This window comes from Bos grunniens, chromosome 8 (genome assembly GCF_055505025.1).
Source record: "Bos grunniens cultivar Pamir isolate PY7600 chromosome 8, Bosgru_T2T1.0, whole genome shotgun sequence".
Taxonomy (NCBI): Eukaryota; Metazoa; Chordata; class Mammalia; order Artiodactyla; family Bovidae; genus Bos; species Bos grunniens.
The window spans coordinates 75,926,738-75,944,797 of record NC_141172.1 but is presented as its reverse complement, the minus strand read 5'-3'; the positions used below and the strand labels follow the sequence as shown (position 1 = coordinate 75,944,797).

At 42.7% G+C, this 18,060-nt stretch overlaps 1 protein-coding gene across 2 annotated transcripts in view; it reads left to right on the top strand.

Moving 5' to 3' along the window:
• The first annotated feature begins 4,569 nt into the window (after window positions 1–4,569).
• RASEF (RAS and EF-hand domain containing) overlaps window positions 4,570–18,060 on the top strand; it is an 86,277-nt gene continuing 72,786 nt past the window's right edge. Inside the window, exon 1 of one of the 2 annotated variants that reach the window (XM_086416742.1) lies at window positions 4,570–5,288. In XM_086416742.1, the coding sequence (XP_086272868.1) occupies window positions 4,858–5,288 (431 nt within the window). In that variant the 5' untranslated portion in view covers window positions 4,570–4,857. The remainder of the gene's footprint in view (window positions 5,289–18,060) is intronic. The other variant, XM_086416741.1, reaches the window with a different exon arrangement.

Below are 18,060 nucleotides of genomic sequence, written 5' to 3'. Positions count from 1 at the left end.
GTGGCATATCTAGGGGACAGTAGGAGCCCTGATGGAGATTAAAGGGAAAGATGTTTGGATATGTAAGGGGCCAGACTGTAGCGGATTTGGGATGCCCAGATGAAGAGATTACTTTGATTTCTCTTTTTATTGGGAGAACCCCTCTAGGGGTTGATGAGCTAGGGTACAGGCTTTCTCAACCTCAGGACTACTGATATTTTCGACCAGATTATTTTTTTGTTAACGGTGGCTGAGCCTGTACACCCTAGGATGTTTAGCAGCATCCCTGGCCCCTACCTACTAGATACTAGCAGGATCTCCCACTTTTTGAAGTGTGACAACCAAAAATATCTCCAAATATTGCCAAATGTTTCCTGGAGAACAAAATGATCACTAATTCAGAACCACTGAGCTCCAGAATGACAGAATAACTGGCATTTTAGAAGGACTGTCCAGCTGTGTTTGTATTGGGTTGGCCAAAAAGGTCATTTGGATTTTTCCATAATATCTTACAAAAACCTGAACAAACTTTTTGGTCAACCCAATAGAATGAAGAGAGAGACCAGCAGGACAGGAGCCTGAGAGAATGTATCAGAGGCTGGGCATGGTATATTGTTACAGTAAGGGCCCCAAATAAAGTATATCTTCCTGTACCCATGACCTTGTATAATTTCCTCCTCTACTGACTTAGGGCTTGGCCATGTGACTAGTTTTGATCGATGGAATATCAACAAACATGATACAAGCTGAGGCTTGAAAAGCGTGCATTGGGACTTAACCCTCTTGAGACACTGCCACCATGTGACAAAGCTGGTGCCAGCCTCCTGAAGACGTATGTCCAGCTAACAGCCAGCACCAACTTCAGACATATGAATGAGGCACTCTAAGACCATGCAGCCATGATAAACCTACCATGATTACATGATTCTAGGCAGGCCAGCAGAAAAACCACCTACACTGGAGCCCTGCTCAAGTTGAGGGCAATGAAATTATGAACAAATAAAATGGCTGATATTTTAAATCACTAGATGTTTGCTGTGCTGTTATGTAGTGAGAGATAATTGTTACAGTAGGTCTGGAATAGATTTGAATCAGTGGAAATGAGATGACATACACAGACATTTGTAATAATCCATGTTTCTTAATGACTTTTCAACGAAGGGGTTAACTGGAAAGACAGAGCAGGACAAACAATACAGGAATTCAGAATTGAGTGCAAAGATCAGAGTGAGTTAAGGAAGGAAGTTGCATGAGCAGTCTTTAAAAAATACTTCTGCCTAAGCAGTAAAAAATATCATTAACTTATTTATTTTGAAAAATACAGATATTTATTCATTGTTAACAAAATAATGATAATATTTCAAACATTCAACTTAGGTATATTTATAAAGCTTTAAAGGCATTACCAAGCTAGCCATTTCTTAATAGGGAAAAAAAATATCAACCTTTAGAATAAGCAAGAAAGCACATAAACTCAAAATCAGTAACAATCTATATTGAACTAATAATAAAACTCATTTCAGTGTACTACCACCTACTTGTATAGAACTATATTCACTTAGTAATTAGATTGCTAAGGCCAGGGCTTCTAATATAATGCCTCTCAGGTGGCACTAGTGGTTAAGAATCTGCCTGCCAATGCAGGAGACTTAAGAGATGTAGGTTCTATCCCTGGGTCAGAAAGATCCCCTGGAGGAGGGCATGGCCACCCACTCCAGTATTCTTGCCTGGAGAATCCCATGGACAGAGGAGCCTGGCAGGCTACATTCTATAGGGTCGCAAAGAGTTGGACATGACTGAAGAAACACATGCACACGTAATTTACCAGTTAAATTTATAGATGGTAATTACAGCTTGACAGATGTTGTGAGTTGACTATATCTATTGTACTATTCAAGAAGAAACAGTTCCTCAGATGCTTAGCACTTAGCTTTCTGTTTAAGAACATCTGCTTAAGGAAGTGTGTCCGTCAAATCTTCTATTTGTATTATATTGAAAACAATCAACGTGATAGGAATAAAGAGAATCCAGAATGAAAAGAAGAGAAATTAAAAGGAAGAGGAACCAGAGATCAAATTGCCAACATCCACTGGATCATCGAGAAAGCAAGAGAATCCAGAAAAACATCTACTTCTGCTTTACTGACTAAGCCAAAGCCTTTGACTGTGTGGATCACAACAAACTGTGGAAAATTCTTCAAAGGATAGGAATACCAGACCACCTGACCTGCCTCCTGAGAAATCTGTATGCAGGTCAAGAAGCAACAGTTAGAACCGGACATGAAATAACACTGGTTCCAAACTGGGAAAGGAGTACATTAAGGCTGTATATTGTCACCCTGCTTATTTAACTTACATGCAGAGTACATCATGAGAAATGCTGGGTTGGATGAAGCACAAGCTGAAATCAAGACTGCCTGGAGAAATATCAATGACCTCAGATATGCAGATGACACCACCCTTATGGCAGAAAGTGAAGAACTAAAGAGCCTCTCGATGAAAGTGAAAGAGGAGAGTGAAAAAGTTGGCTTAAAGCTCAACATTCAGAAAACTAAGATCATGGCATCCGGTCCCATCACTTCATGGCAAATAGATGGGGAAACAGTGGAAATACTGACAGACTTTATTTTTCTGGGCTCCAAAATCACTGCATTTGGTGACTGCAGCCATGAAATTGACGCTTACTCCTTGGAAGAAAAGTTATGACCAACCTAGACAGCATATTAAAAAGCAGAGACATTACTTTGCCAACAAAGGTCTGTCTAGTCAAAGCTATGGTGTTTCCAGTAGCTCTCACATCCATGTATGGATGTGAGAGTTGGACTGTGAAGAAAGCTGAGCACCGAAGAATTGATGCTTTTGAACTGTGGTGTTGGAGAAGACTCTTATGTTTTGTTTTGTTTTGTTTTGTTTTGAGAAGACTCTTGAGAGTCCCTTGGACTGCAAGGAAATCCAACCAGTCCACCCTAAAGGACACCAGTCCTGAATATTCATTGGAAGGACTGATGTTGAAGCTGAAACTCCAATATTTTGGCCACCTGATTCAAAGAACTGACTCATTGAAAAAGGCCCTGATGCTGGGAAAGATTGAAGGCAGGAGGAGAAGGGGACGACAGAGGATGAGATGGCTATGGCATCACTGACTCAATGGACACGAGTTTGAGTAAACTCCAGGAATTAGTGATGGACAGGGAAGCCTGGCATCCTGCAGGCCATGGGGTTACAAAGAGTTGGACATGACTGAGTGACTGAACTGAACTGAGAATGAAAAGAAATGAAATACAGAGTCATAACTAAAAGAAGTGAAAATAAATAAAAGAACGTCTTAAGAGTGGAGGGACATTATATGAATAAAGTAAAAATTATCCAAATGCATTTTCACAGGCTGTGAGAATCATCAAAGTACACATACACGTAAGTCATATGACAAAGTGAGGGTCTCTCAGAAATAAGACAAGATTTTTTTTTAAGGATAAAAATAGATGAATTTTAAAGATCTGATAACCGGGAAGCATGCATGCATGCATGCTAAGTCGCTTCAGTCGTGTCCGACTCTGTGCGACCCCATAGACGGCAGCCCACCAGGCTCCTCTGTCCCTGGGATTCTCTAGGCAAGAATACTGGAGTGGGTTGCCATTTCCTTCTCCACAACCAGGAAGCAGCCAGTATCAAAGACACAATGGCACTGTTGAAATAAATGTTTAAGATCAAAGGATAAAATACAACTGCCTAATTTCCATAAGATTTGTTTAAAGAAAAAAAAAAGCTATCAATACCTCAGTCCTTGTTTAAATATTGCTGCCTGAAAGATTTTGGTTATTAATTTTCTCTCAGGTTGAGGAGACAAGGACTGAGAAAAATTACTTGGATTTGAGGATCTGGAAGATCTATGTGATTCCTAATGTGCATTAACTAGTTGGACCTCGACGTTGGACCGACATGCATTAAAGAAAGGCCATGGGACTTCCCTGGTGGCCCCGTGGTTGAGAATCTGCCTGCCAAGTCAGGGAACACGGGTTCCATGCCTGGTCCAGGAAGATCCCACATGCCCAGGGCAACTAAGCCCCCATCCTAGAGCCCGTTCTCCGAAGAAGAGAAGCCAGGGCAATGAGAAACCCCCATCTCCTGGCAAGTATAGAAAGCCAGCACACAGCAACGAAGACCCAATGCAGTCAAAAATAAATGTTTTTTAAAAAGAAAGCCCGTAATATCAGAAAACGGGGTCTTCTGGTAAATCTCACACTTTGGTTTGGGATATACAGATGTTTACGGATTTTCCAGAATCAGAAAATAATAAGACACACATAATGTTAACTAATTTGCAACCCTACCCCTAACCTTCCTTTCCTCTTTCTATCCAGTAGTTAGCTCCTCATACCAGCGCTCGATTTACCCGAGCAAACACTGTTTACACCAAGGGCCTGGCAACGCTACTGCCTCCCCACAGTTCCAACCGGGTCCCCCAACTCCAGAAGCCCTAAACCCAGGCTCCAGAGCCCTACACGCGAAAGCGTGGGAACTGGAGCCAGTCGCTCCTCCTCCTGGCGGGGCGGAGCCGGACGCCTCCGGGCCAGAGCGTGCGGCCGCGCAGGGCTGTCAGTCGCGGCAGGCGCTGCTGAGCCGGCCGAGGGTGGCCAGAGGCGCGTTCGCAGGGCTCTGGGACTGCCAGAGCCGGCACAGGTCGGCGCGCGAAGCCGCGTCGGAGCGCACAGTACCGACCCACTCAGGCGCTTCGCCCCGCCCCGACGTCCGCGCCAGTGGCCTAACCTGCCCGACTCGCCGAACTTGCCTCAGCTCCCAGCGGCAGCAGGTGGCCCCGGACTCCCCGCCGTCGCCGCAGTCGTGGTGGGCCACGCGCCCCGGAGCCCTCGCGAGCGGGATGGAGGCGGACGGGGACCTGGAGGAGCTAGCCCGGCTACGCTCCGTCTTCGCCGCCTGCGACGCGAACCGCTCCGGGCGCCTGGAGCGTGAGGAGTTCCGCGCGTTGTGCGCGGAGTTGCGCGTGCGGCCGGCCGACGCCGAGGCCGTGTTCCAGCGGCTTGACGCCGACCGCGACGGCGCCATCACCTTCCAGGAGTTCGCGCGCGGCTTTCGCGGGGCCCGCCGCGGGGGTCCGCGCCGGGGCTGGGGGCCGCGAGAGCCCGCGCCCGCCGCGGCCCAGGTGCGGTCCGACTCCGGGTCTGGCGAGGAGGACGAGGGCGACGAGGACGCGGCAGCGGCTCTGGCCGCTCCCTGGGACCCGGCGAGCTCCGGCCAGGCTTGGCAGGACTTCCAGGCGAGACTCGGGGACGAGGTCAAGTTCATCCCCAGGTACGAGTGTGGTTTGGAGGGCGGGAGGTGGTGGTGTTGTTTCCTGTCCTTCCCGGGACCCTGCCATCTCTCCCCCTTACCTTCGGAGTGTGCAGACCCCGTGGATCCTGTTTCTCCCTTGTCTCCATTTATTGATTCACTTGAACTTTTCCCAGATGAGACCCTTTAAGGAACGAGAATCCTCTCAGCTGCAAAGGGCACTTTGTGAGTTACACAGGCCAGAGTGAAACCCGCAGCGCCCGGAGATTCTTCCAGGACACTGGTTTAGGAGTGCTCCCCAAACCTCGGCGACTTGATTATATCGTCTCCTACTCCTGGCCTCCAGGCTGCACTCGCAGCGGCAGCCCCGAGCGGTGACCCGGGCCGCTAGCCAATTTGGCATTCTCTATAGTAGTTTTTGGTATTTTCTCCTACTACGTAGAAAACAAAACCTTGCTGTGCATTTATTTTGCGGCATACAAATATTCATCACTGCTACGTGCTGAGCATTTTACAAGGTTGTTTAATATTCAGAGCAACTTTGGGGGTGGACTTTCTTATCTTTGATTGATGGAGCAATTTCGACCTAAAGACGTTAAGGGACTTGTCCAGTTGCTGAAAGAGCAGTATTTGATCCCAGATGTTGTGAACTGAAAAACTCTCACTTTTTATACCACAGAATAAAATGATAAAAATCACACAATAAACTACTCTTGTGGCTCTGACAGAAATAGCATAGGATCAAGTTACTTTTCAGGCAAAAGGGGGATGCCTGCAGGTTCAGGACTTGGTGGGAAAGATACTCAGGTTTTATTGAGATTAATTTGCATCTGTCTCTGCTTCTAGTCATTGTATGTCTTGAGCCATTCGCACATCTTCCTCGGGCGCCACAAACATCTTAATGCTATGTTTTTCTGCTCTCTGGAATTGTATGGGTCTCTGGCTGTCGTTGTTGGGAATATCTGAAAGGCATCATTTGGTTGGCAGTTCACATATCTGAGACAGAAGACTGAGAAAAGGAAATAGCTCTGGAAGGCAGCAGTGACCTGGCTCACCCATTCACAGCTTACACCTACAGGGCTAGGAGTTCTCACTTCCTCCACCGCCCAGCTTCTTCTCCCTCCAGTTTGAAAAGTTCAGGGAGTACTGGGCATGGAAAGTGACTCACTGCAGTATAAGAGGAATTGTGTAGAGAAAGTGGGTGTGATACCCATCTTTCCTATTATGTACAAATGAGTGAAAATGCAGTGTCTCCATCAGGGAAGTTTGAAAAAAAAAAAACACTTTGGAAAAAAAAAAAAATATATATATATATATACACTTTGAATCAGCTTCCATCTGTAACTTGGTTTGGGTCCAGCTAGGTAAAAAAGGTAACAATATTAAGAATAAGAAAAGGTACACCCGCACCATATTTTATACACACACGCACACACAAAACTACTTTTCAAAGTTGTCAAGTCTCAGCAGCAGATATTTGACTCAGCCTCTAAATGATCAAAATAATCTTGTTAAGATCAGCGTGCAACCTGGCCTTAATATTATTGATGGCATTATTCTTATCACTGTGCCTTTCCAATTCTTGAGAACCTATTAAATTTAATGGCACCAGTGTCACCTGATAGACTTGTGTCCTAAGCCCCACCCTTGCCTTCTGAGAGATTAACAAATACAATATTTGCCTTCCTGTACTTGTTGAAGAACTAAACTGAGTCGCTTCATCTGATTGTTTCTATGGCAGCCATTAGCTGTTTGGGTAAATTGGGTTCCTTCTATTCCACTTCCTCATATAGCTGTTCACCTTCTCTTTCTCCCATTCAAACTTGATAAAAATCTGTTGTTATTGACAATGCCGTTGTCATTATTTTAATTCTGCAAACATTATTGAGTGCCTCCTTTGTGCCAACCACTGTCCTAGGTACTGTCCTAGGTCCCTGGAGACAAAGAGCAGGAGACCGTGGTTCATGCCCTCAAGAAGTTCATAGTGTGAGTAAAATATTTCTCAAAAATTTCCTTAGAGGGATGTAAAAGCAGAAAAATTATTTGCAGTAAACTCCACGTATTGTGGGCTTCCCTGGTGGCTCAGTGGTTAAGAATCTGTCCACAGTGTAGGAGTTGCACAAGACTGGGGTTGGATCCCTGGGTTGGGAATATCCCCTGGAGGAGGGCATGGCAACCATTCAAATATTATTGCCTAGAGAATCCCATGGACAGAGGAGCCTGGCGGGCTACAGTCCAAAGCGTTACAAAGAGTCAGACATGACTGAAGCGACTTAGCATGCCATGAATTGTGGGCATAGCCCAACAGACTGCCAGCAAGCAGGAACTTTCTTTGAAGTTTTGAATTTTTATCTCAAAAAAATAAGTCATGTATTTGTTCATTTTACTGTATAATATCTTGCGAGTTGGTTTAACATAATATTATTTTAATATTTATATTAAATTTTATATTTAGAATATATTTTAATATATATTATATATTAAATATATTTATATTTGATATATATTATATATATATTTATTTTATAGATTTTTTATATTTATATATTATATATTATATATATTATTATATTTATATATATATTATATATATTTTTTAAATATAAAATAAATATAAATATAAATATATTTATATTTAATATAATTTATTTAATATATATATTTATGTTTAATATATATAAATATAAATATAAAATTTAATATAAATTTATATATAAACATATTATATATATATAATAATATATATTTAATAATATATAATATATATTTATATATATTTATATTAAATTTTATATTTAAAATATAAAATATTATATTTTCTTCCAGAGAAAAAACTGTCTCTCTGGGAAGGTGTGCCATTTCACCTGGTGCCTTAATTTCTCACCTGGTGCCTTAATTTCCCACCTGGCACTCCACCTTCCTGCGGATAGCACCCTGTCCCATGCCTGTCTTTGGGGACTATTCATGTACAATTTGAGGAGAACAGATATCAGATATAGGAATGTTTGGTTCCTATAGAGGCAAAACTGGGAGTGATTGGTTTGGTTCCTATAGAGGCAAAACTGGTGGTGGTGATTTCCATTTCAAAGATCATTCAAGCTCTTAGATGAAAATGTTAAGCAAATTTGGGTTAAACTCCTCAGTCATTGATAATTGTGTTATTAGAGAAAAATAATTTGTACTGTGAAAGAATAAAAATAGTCTCTGAGATATGTGTTAATACCCTCATAAGTTGGTTTTCCCTTAGAAAACTGAGGGAGTCTTTGCCTTCAAGCCTGGGGAGGGAAGCATCCCAAGTAGCCGCGTGACCTGCTCACCTGAGGTGGACATGTGTAAATGGTCCAGAGGGTCAGAATGGGCCATTGCCACTTCTTGGTAAGCTGGAACAAGGTCAGCCGGCAGGTGAAACCAGAATGGGCAAGGCAGTATAGTTATGTAAGAGAATTCCAGAAGGAAGGTTGCATCAGGCCAAGAAAAATTCATGAAGTGGGGAGAGAATGTCTGGGGAGAAACAGAGACCAGACTTGTAACCACCTAGTGGAGCCCATTTCTGGGGCCCCAGGCATTACCTTGGTGAAAGAAAGGTTTTTACACAGTGGGTACTCAGTAAATATTTGTTCAGTGTTCTTTGATTCCTTGCTTCATATCCTGAGAATGCAGTTAGTTCGTGCTGTATGCATTCTCTTCATTTCTTTTGTTGGTTCCCTCCCTTTGTTTGCAAGTTCCCGATGAGAGCTCACGTGTCCTGAGATTAGCAAGGAGAGAAGGATACAAGGTGTGTGTGTGTGTATGCATGCATTGACCATTTGACCGAGGAGGGGGCATGGCAGGAATTCATCTCTCTTGTCTAGTCAGAGCCAGAACTTTTCAGAGTGTTCTCAGTCCCATCTGTAGAAATTCTGAGTTTCATTTATGGACTGATTAACTTTAATAATTTAGAACCCCACATTCTCATAAACAGAAGCACAAGGGTCCAGCCGGCACCAAAACCATAATGGACTTGTGAACGGGCATGAGTTTTGCCACGGTATTTAGAGCAGACCCAGAGTGGGTGCCTCTGGTGTAATAAGGGTTCGCACAGCTGATGACCTGCCAGACAGGGTTAGGGTAGGATTTGTTCAGGCACCAAAATTAGACCCACGTGGTCAGTTGTTTCACATGGTCTGTGCCCTTTCTGTGTGCAGTGTTGAAGAAGTCTTTTGTTGAATGGCTTAGAAACAAATTTAATTGAGAAGAACCAGAACTACCCACATGTGAACTGTCATGTGGATCATCAAAACAGTTTGCTTCAGCATGTCTGTATAACTATGAGGATGACAGCTAAAATGGAGTGGAAATACAACGGCTGACACCAATCCCACTTAACTTGTAGGACGAAGCTACAGTAGGCAGAGGCATAGTTTCCTTTACATTTCCCTTTCTTGGGGTCCACTTTGGGCTCTGATCATCTTCATTTGTAACAGTGCAGTTGCTTCCTAAGCCCACTTCACCACTTCAAGATGTGGTGCTTGGAAAGATGGAAAAGGGAGAGGAGAGAGGGATGCACAGAGAGAGGTAAACACAGGGAGAGGGCTGGAGACCCAGCATGAGGAAGGCAGGGTGAGAGGAGGCAGAAGACCAGCAGGCAGATGGAGAGACACTGATGATTGATTAGGTAGTGCCTCAGTTTCCCCTCTCTGCCCACTCAGTGTGGTTCTGGCCCTGAGCCAGCTTGAGGTGCCAGAGTTAAATTAGCTCTTCTCTGCTTGAGCACTAGCTCTTAAAAGTATCTTCCATATGTGAGCATCTGGTGCTTTGGATGGTGTTTGTAGTGTTTAAAGATAAACATATTTGTCACTCATGTGACCAGTCATGTCCGGTGTTCATCCAGAAATAAAGATTTGCTCTAACCTTGAGGTACCAGAGTGGGTTGGACCTCAGTCCTGGAAGACGTTCAGAGATGTGTTTGACTGTGTGTGATACTTACCTTTGGCACTAACTTTGGGGCCTATCAGTGCTAGCCACAAGCTTTCCAGAGATTTTCTGACTTTTCTTAATTCAGACCTGGGAGTTTGTGTGTGTGTGTGTGTGTGTGTGTGTGTATAGTGTTGTTGCTGTTTAGACACTAAGTCATATCTGATTCTTTTGAGACCCCATGGTCTGTAGCCCTGCCAGGCTCCTCTGTCCATGGGGTTTCCCAGATGAGAATACTGGGGTGAGTTTTCGTTTCCTTCTCCAGGGATCTTCCCAACTCAGGGATCAAACTGGCATCTCCTGCATTGACAGGCAGATTCTTTGCCTCTGAGCCACCTGGGAAGCCCACGTGTGTGTATGTGTGTGTGTGTATAATACATACATTTTATATATTTTTATGTGTCTGTATATCTCTATATAGATTATATATGTCTTTATTTCTAACTGTTGCTTGTCTGTTGCTTTTTGTTTTTTCTTTTCACAATTATCTGTGTCATTACCCTACTGCTGAGTGGGAGAAACCTGTCTGTTAAGACTACAGCCCTTTCTTGAACCTTCCAAACCTTCCTCCTGGGCCCGGCAGGCATCTCTGTGTGGCTTACCTTTTATGAGCTCTGCTTGCTGGTGGTGGCCCCTTCTGGTTCTGATATTGGAATTTCATCTCAGGGTAGTTTCTTTTTGGCCTCTTGGCCCCAGAAAGGTATTCTGGCCTTCCCAGCCTTAGAGGACTCCCGGCTTTGGCCATATGGACAGGGGGCTGCTCTGAACCTCAGATCTCACGGACTGTTCAAAACACTGCTGTCAGGTTTTGAGGAGAGATTGTTTGCTCTGCCCTTATGGTGTAGGTACCAAGTAAAATGCCTAAGACAGGATGCCATTGGAAGGCTGCTCTCCAAGAACTACAGACTCTTCTCTAGCCTGTCTTTTAGCCTGAATTTTTCATTTACTCCTCTCCTAAATCATTGTTGAAATTCAGTCATGCTACTCCTATCACTTTGAGCATGTAAAACCTGTTTCTGGATTTCTTACCAGGTTATATGATTTGATTTTATTTGTAAAACAGAAGTAGCCAAATTTGGCTAATCTTCCTGGAATGGAAGCGTAGAGGCTGATGGCAGAGCCTTTAGAAGATGGTGAGGTTAGGGTGCCAAGGTGATTCAGATGTCTGCATTTTTCTTCTAAGAGAATATACAGAAAATACTTTCTTGCTTCCCATATAGCTTGTTAAAGCTTAGTTGTACCTGACTGCAGTCTATTGTTGGGGGGAAGAAATGGGAAGAGACGATTTATCATGGGTATTCAGGCTGCTCCTATCTAACTGTTAGTCTCGTATCAGGTTATAAAATGGAAAGTAAACACTGTTTCCCAGAGGAAAGTTGTAATGACGGAATGATATGTATGACTTCTTTGATATTAGTTTCTCAAAAAAAAACAGTTTCATTGGTTCAACTGGTAAATATGTGGGGTCTTCCAAATTATAATTGCTTCTGTCAGAGTAATTATAAAAAGAGAAAGGTGAATTTTAACTCTTGAGGCCTTCATCTATATGCCTTATAAAAGCAAGACATATAGATGCAGTAGCTCAGGCATGTTTCTTTCATTCTTTCTCTAGTTCCCCCAGTATTCATATGCCTGCCAGTGTCCCAGGCACTAGAGAGACTCCCTTACAGACCTGACCCTGACCTTCAAGGAGCTTATCACCTTTTTGAATACCTAGGAGTTTCTGACACCCAAAGGAGCTGAGATGCAGTATAATATATGCAGAAAAATGCCTCTGGGCACATCTCCAAAATGTAGAAATTTCATGGCAAGATAGTTCCTCAAATTGGGGGCCCTTTGGGTCTTTACATGTGTGCTTGGGAATCTTAGAAGACTAAACAGTTTTGTTTTCATTTTATGTTATCATTATCTGATAATATAAAACAAATTAATTTGAGCAGATTTGGGATCACCTAGATGACTGTGCCGTGACAGATTTGACTGACTGAGAACCTGCCCGTGTGGTGTTTAAGGTTGTGTGGCGTCCACAGCACGCTGTTCTTGTCATGGGCTGGTGAGGAAGGCACAGCTGTGGGCCTAGTGTAGAGACATGTCCATGTAAATTGAAAGTGACCAGCAACACAGAGTGTTGGGTTGTCTGTGTTCTCAGTTGAAAAGTGATTGGGGAACAGGGTTTTGATCCTGTGAGTGTGGCTGGAGAGTGCAGCACACAGGCTTCCAAGGATCATGGTGCTATTGGCTTTGGGGCTGTAGTTTCAGTAGCGGAGTGTCCCTTGTCGGATTAAATAAATGTTTCTCATTCTCACTCCCTTGATTCTCCAAACATGTGTTGGTCACATAAATGCTTGGGAGCTGTAAGTATAAGGAGTTTATATCTGGTTTATGTTTGTTCATAGTTAAGTAACATGATATAAATAATGTTTATGTCACCTTTTCTTTAGTAAGGACTACATGTTTATCAAGTGGGAGAAATACTGTTTCAAAAGGACTTGAAATCCTTAAGAACTATATAAGATGGAAAACATTAGCTTCCCTGGTTTTCATTGCATATCAATCTTGTCTGTCATTTAAATTGAAGATATAATATGAACCAGCAACCCCACTGCTGGGCATACACACTGAGGAAACCAGAATTGAAAGAGACGTGTGTACCCCAGTGTTCATTGCAGCACTGTTTACACTAGCCAGGACATGGAAGCAACCTAGATGTCCATCAGCAGATGAATGGATAAGAAAGCTGTGGTACCTATACACAACGGAATATTACTCAGCCATTAGACAGAATGCACTTGAATCAGTTCTAATAAGGTGGATGAAACTGGAACCTATTATACAGAGTGAAGTAAGCCAGAAAGAAAAACACCAATACAGTATACTAACACATATATATGGAATTTAGAAAGATGGCAACGATGACACTATATGCGAGACAGCAAAAGAGACACAGATGTGTAGAACAGACTTTTGGACTCTGTGGGAGAAGGTGAGGGTGGGATGATTTGAGAGAATAGCACTGAAATATGTATATTATCATATATGAAACAGATCGCCAGGTCAGGTTCGATGCATGAGACAGCGTGCTCAGGGCTGGTGCACTGGGATAACCCTGAGGGATGGGATGGGGAGGGAGTTGGGAGGGGGGTTCAGGATGGGGAACACATGTACACCCATGGCTGATTCATGTCAATGTATGGCAAAAACCACTACAGTGTTGTAAAGTAATTAGCCTCCAATTAAAATTAATTAATTAATTTAAAAAATAATAAATGGAAGGCATAATATCAATATTGTGGAAGAAGTTCAACTTAAATTGCTCTCAGTCTTAAGGACCATTTTTGTTATTTGCCCAAAGAAGAAACTCTTCTTGCCTTTTTCCTATGTCATTCATTCACTGTTTCATTTAAAATACTTTTGTAATCTATGTGTGCCTGGGACTGCACTAGAAACTGGGTGCTTTAAAATTATATCCAGTCAAAAAATCAAAGTTTCTTGGCCATTTGCTCTCTCTCCAGAGGTGATGGCACCAGGGAAGATAATGAAGAGGGAAAATCACAAAGTCTGGGTCCAGCTCTCAGTGGGAGTCAGGAAACAAGCAGATGAACTAAATTCAGGGAGTGTATTCTTCTCTTTAGTAGAGCAGTTATCTTGCATGTTAGTGTTACAGTTCCAACAAGAGACACTCTAGGCTCTGATCAGATTATCCCCTCAGTCCCGCTGTGGACTGTGACTAATGTAATGGACTGGGAGCTCACAGACACCGAGGCCTCCGGGATTAGGCAGCTAACATTGACCCGGTGGAAGGAGTTGGAGCCCAGTACCCACCTCTGCATCATCTACTAGTATAGACACACGTGCTGCCATGCAGGAGGTAGGCCTGGTGTTATCACTGATGCCAACTTAGAAAGGATGGTAAGGTATCCAGATTTTATGTAGGAATTTCCAGTTTTGTGTTCTCTGTGAAGGACAGAGCACAAAAGTGGGAAAGATACTTTTCCCAGTTTGCAGCCCCTGTTTCCTGCCTGAGAACGTGCAGTGGTAAGTTCAAGTGTCAGATGTGATCTTTGCTTTGAAGGTCGTGTTGATGTGAACATGTGGTTCCATGGCACTGTAGCTTAGAACCTTAACCATGCTGCTTCTGCCCCGTCCAAGTTTGTGGGATAGTATTTTGACCCAAAGGTAGTCTGTCTTGACTCTCTTTTTTGCTCTTGCATGTTCTTGTACTTTCCCAAGTTACCAAGTTCAAGCCCATCAGATGTTACTGTACAGTATTTTCTATCTCCCGGTTACGCTGCTCTGGTAAGTGCGTCCCTGGGGGAGGAGGGCTGAGCTCTGAAAGCACCGAGATGTCCAAAACACCTTTTACCCTGATGTCTTTCCTTCTCATCATTTGAAACTGAACGTATTTGTCACGGATTTAAGACATGGGAAAAAATCAATTGGCATGGAATAAAAATAAGGGAATTTAGTGATAAGAGGTTATATTTTCTGGTAACATAATGGTATATCCTTTCATTATTGGAATATTTTGTCCTGCAGTCAAAAAAGATTTTTGTGAGGATGAAAAGATGCTCATCACTAATCATCAGAGAAATGCAGATCAAAACTGCAATAGATCATGTTGATGTTTGGTATAAACCAACACAGTGCTGTAAAGCAATTACCCATCAATTAAAAATAAATAAGTTTTTTTTAATTGCAATGGAAATTGCCACTTATTGGCTGTTATCAAAAAAACAATTATAAGTGCTACTGAGAATATAGAGAAATCGCAACCCTTGTATATTGTTGGTGGGAATGTAAATTGGTGCAGCCACTATGGAAAATGGTATGAAGGTTACTCAGAAAAGTACAAATGGAACTTCCGTATGATCCAGCAATCTCATTTCTGCGTGTATATCCAAAAAAATTGAAATCAGGATCTTGAAGAGATATCCGCACTCCTGTGATCATTGCAGCATTAGTAACAATAGCCAGCAGGTGCAAACAGCTCACATGCCCATTGACAGATGAATGAATAAAGAAAATGTGCTATATACTTCAATGGACTATTACTCAGCTATACAAAAAGAAGGAATTTCTGCAGTATGTGACAACCCAGATGGACCTGAGCACATTATGCTGAGTGAAGTAAGCCAGTCACAGAAGGACAAATAATGTACAGTTCCACTTATATGAAGTGTCTAAAGTAAACAACTTTTAGAAAGTCGAATGGTGATTGCCAGGGGCCCAGGGATTAGGAAATGAAGAGCTGCTGTTCAGTGGGTTATGGAACTTCAGTCGTTCAACGTGGAAAAGGCTCTGCGTGAAAATAGGCATGTAGGCAACAACACTGTACACCTCAAAGTTTGTGAAGGACGTAGATTTATGTTATATGCTTCTTAACCACAAGAAAAGCAAACATGTAGAGTGTAAAACTTCTTTTTTTTACAGAGGTAAAAGATCTGGATAGCTACAAAGGCTCTATGTCTCATATCTACTTGGATCAGTCCCGAATATAGGCTCCCTCAAGGGTTGTCCCTTAAATGTACTCACACCTGTCATGTTTAGGTAACCGAGCAGAAATATTTGTGATAATGACACATTCTGGGTGCTCCTTCCCACCACACATACTGAAAACAACCACTCTCTTCAGTTTTAGTTTTGGGGGACATTTTATGGGAATGTTCAGCCATGATACCCCCTCGTGAGCATTACAATTATGGAGCATGCTCAAGTGGCCACTTTGTTACAATGGTACCTCTGACCTAGAGTGTTTTGTTTTTTTTTAATGTCTGGTTCGAAAACAAACAAGCACAAATCAGTTCTTTATTCTGAATCCAGATGCAGTGGTGGAAGTCTCACCTGCTGTAAGCCTCCTGTGACTGCCTGGTCCCCACATGGAGGAGTGGTGGGAGGTTGTGGCAGGTGCTGGCCTGTTGCCCATCTTCTTGGGCATGATGGCTGCAGTTTTATCTCCAGGTGCGACCTCATAATTCTTGCTCCTGTAGAACAGAGTGACAGTCTGCCCTGGCTGAGGTGGAAGAATTCTTGAGGAGTCAACCAACATTTGCTTAGAAAATCCATGTTTTTATGAGGCAGCAATCCCACTGCTGGGTATACACACCAAGGAAACCAAAATTGAAAGAGACACATGTACCCCAGTGTTCGTCTCAGTACTGTTTACAATAGCTAGGACATGGAAGCAACCTACTGTCCATCAGCAGACAAATAGATAAGAAAGCTGTGGTACATATACACAATGGAATATTACTCAGATATTAAAAAGAATGCATTTGAATCAGTTCTAATGAAGTAGATGAAACTGGATCCTATTATACAGAGTGAAGTAAGTCAGAAAGAAAAACACCAATACAGTATATTAATGCATATATATGGAATTTAGAAAGATGGTAACAACGACCCTATATGCGAGACAGCAAAAGAGACCCAGGTATAAAGAACAGAGTTTTGGACTCTGTGAGGGAAGGTGAGGGTGGGATGATTTGACAGAATAGCATTGAAACATGTATGTTATCATATGTGAAATAGATGACCAGTCCAAATTTGATGCATGAAACAGGGCACTCAAAGCCGGTGCACTGGGATGGCCCAGAAGGATAGGATGGGGAAGGAGGTGGGAGAGGGGTTCAGGATGGGGGACACATGTACATGTGAGGCTGATTCATGTCAATGTATGGCAAAAATCACCACAATATTGTAAAGTAATTAGCCTCCAATTAAAATAAATAAATTAATTTAAAAAAAAAACTACAGATTCCTGGATATCCTCTCAGACTTGACAATATAAATATCTAAAGACAAAAAAAAAGAAAATCTATGTTTTAAGACATTTGTATGCCATGTTTGTAATGGACTCGCCATAAACTAGTGTTCATGTTTATGATCCAAATATGTTTTCTTTTCCTCCTTGACAATCTGTTGGCATGGCATGTAATTCAGTCTGGCAGATATAGTTAGGTTGGGGATGTTAATGAATGAAGTATGGTCACACATTTCTGCTCTAACACAGTATCTGTATTTCAGAAGAACCTGATGTTCTGCAAGCACACAAAGGATGTATGAGGGAGAAAGTAGGGATGGGGCCAATCTCTCTGTATCTATACAGATTTGCATCCATAAAACTAAAAAAAAATAATAGCAAAATTTTTAAAAAGTCACATTAGATGCCTAATAGAAACATGCAACAGTCCAGAATATCAGTACAGAAAAACTGTTACTGTTATAAACAATGAAAGTATAGCATTTTGCAGCCTATTTTTTAAGGTGAAGGTAGCTTCATGGATGGAGGTATATGAGTTGTGGTTGCTGAGTTACGGGGACAAGACAAAATGCACAAAGACAAAGCATGTGGATAGTTTGTGCCAAGAAGAGCCCAGGGAGTGGGCATTGTGTCTAGCACCATGTCCACTTGCAGCCAGCTGCCTTCAGCTGCAGTAATGGGCTTGCATTGGGTGGCTGTTACCTGGGCGCAGAGCATTGACATGCTGGAAAATGCAACTTCCAGTTCTGCATCAGATCAGATCAGATCAGTCGCTCAGTCGTGTCCGACTCTTTGCAACCCCATGAATTGCAGCATGCCAGGCCTCCCTGTCCATCACCAGCTCCCGGAGTTCACTGAGACTCACGTCCATCGAGTCAGTGATGCCATCCAGCCATCTCATCCTCTGTCGTCCCCTTCTCCTCCTGCCCCCAATCCCTCCCAGCATCAGAGTCTTTTCCAATGAGTCAGCTCTTCTCATGAGGTGGCCAAAGTACTGGAGTTTCAGCTTTAGCATCATTCCTTCCAAAGAAATCCCAGGGCTGATCTCCTTCAGAATGGACTGGTTGGATCTCCTTGCAG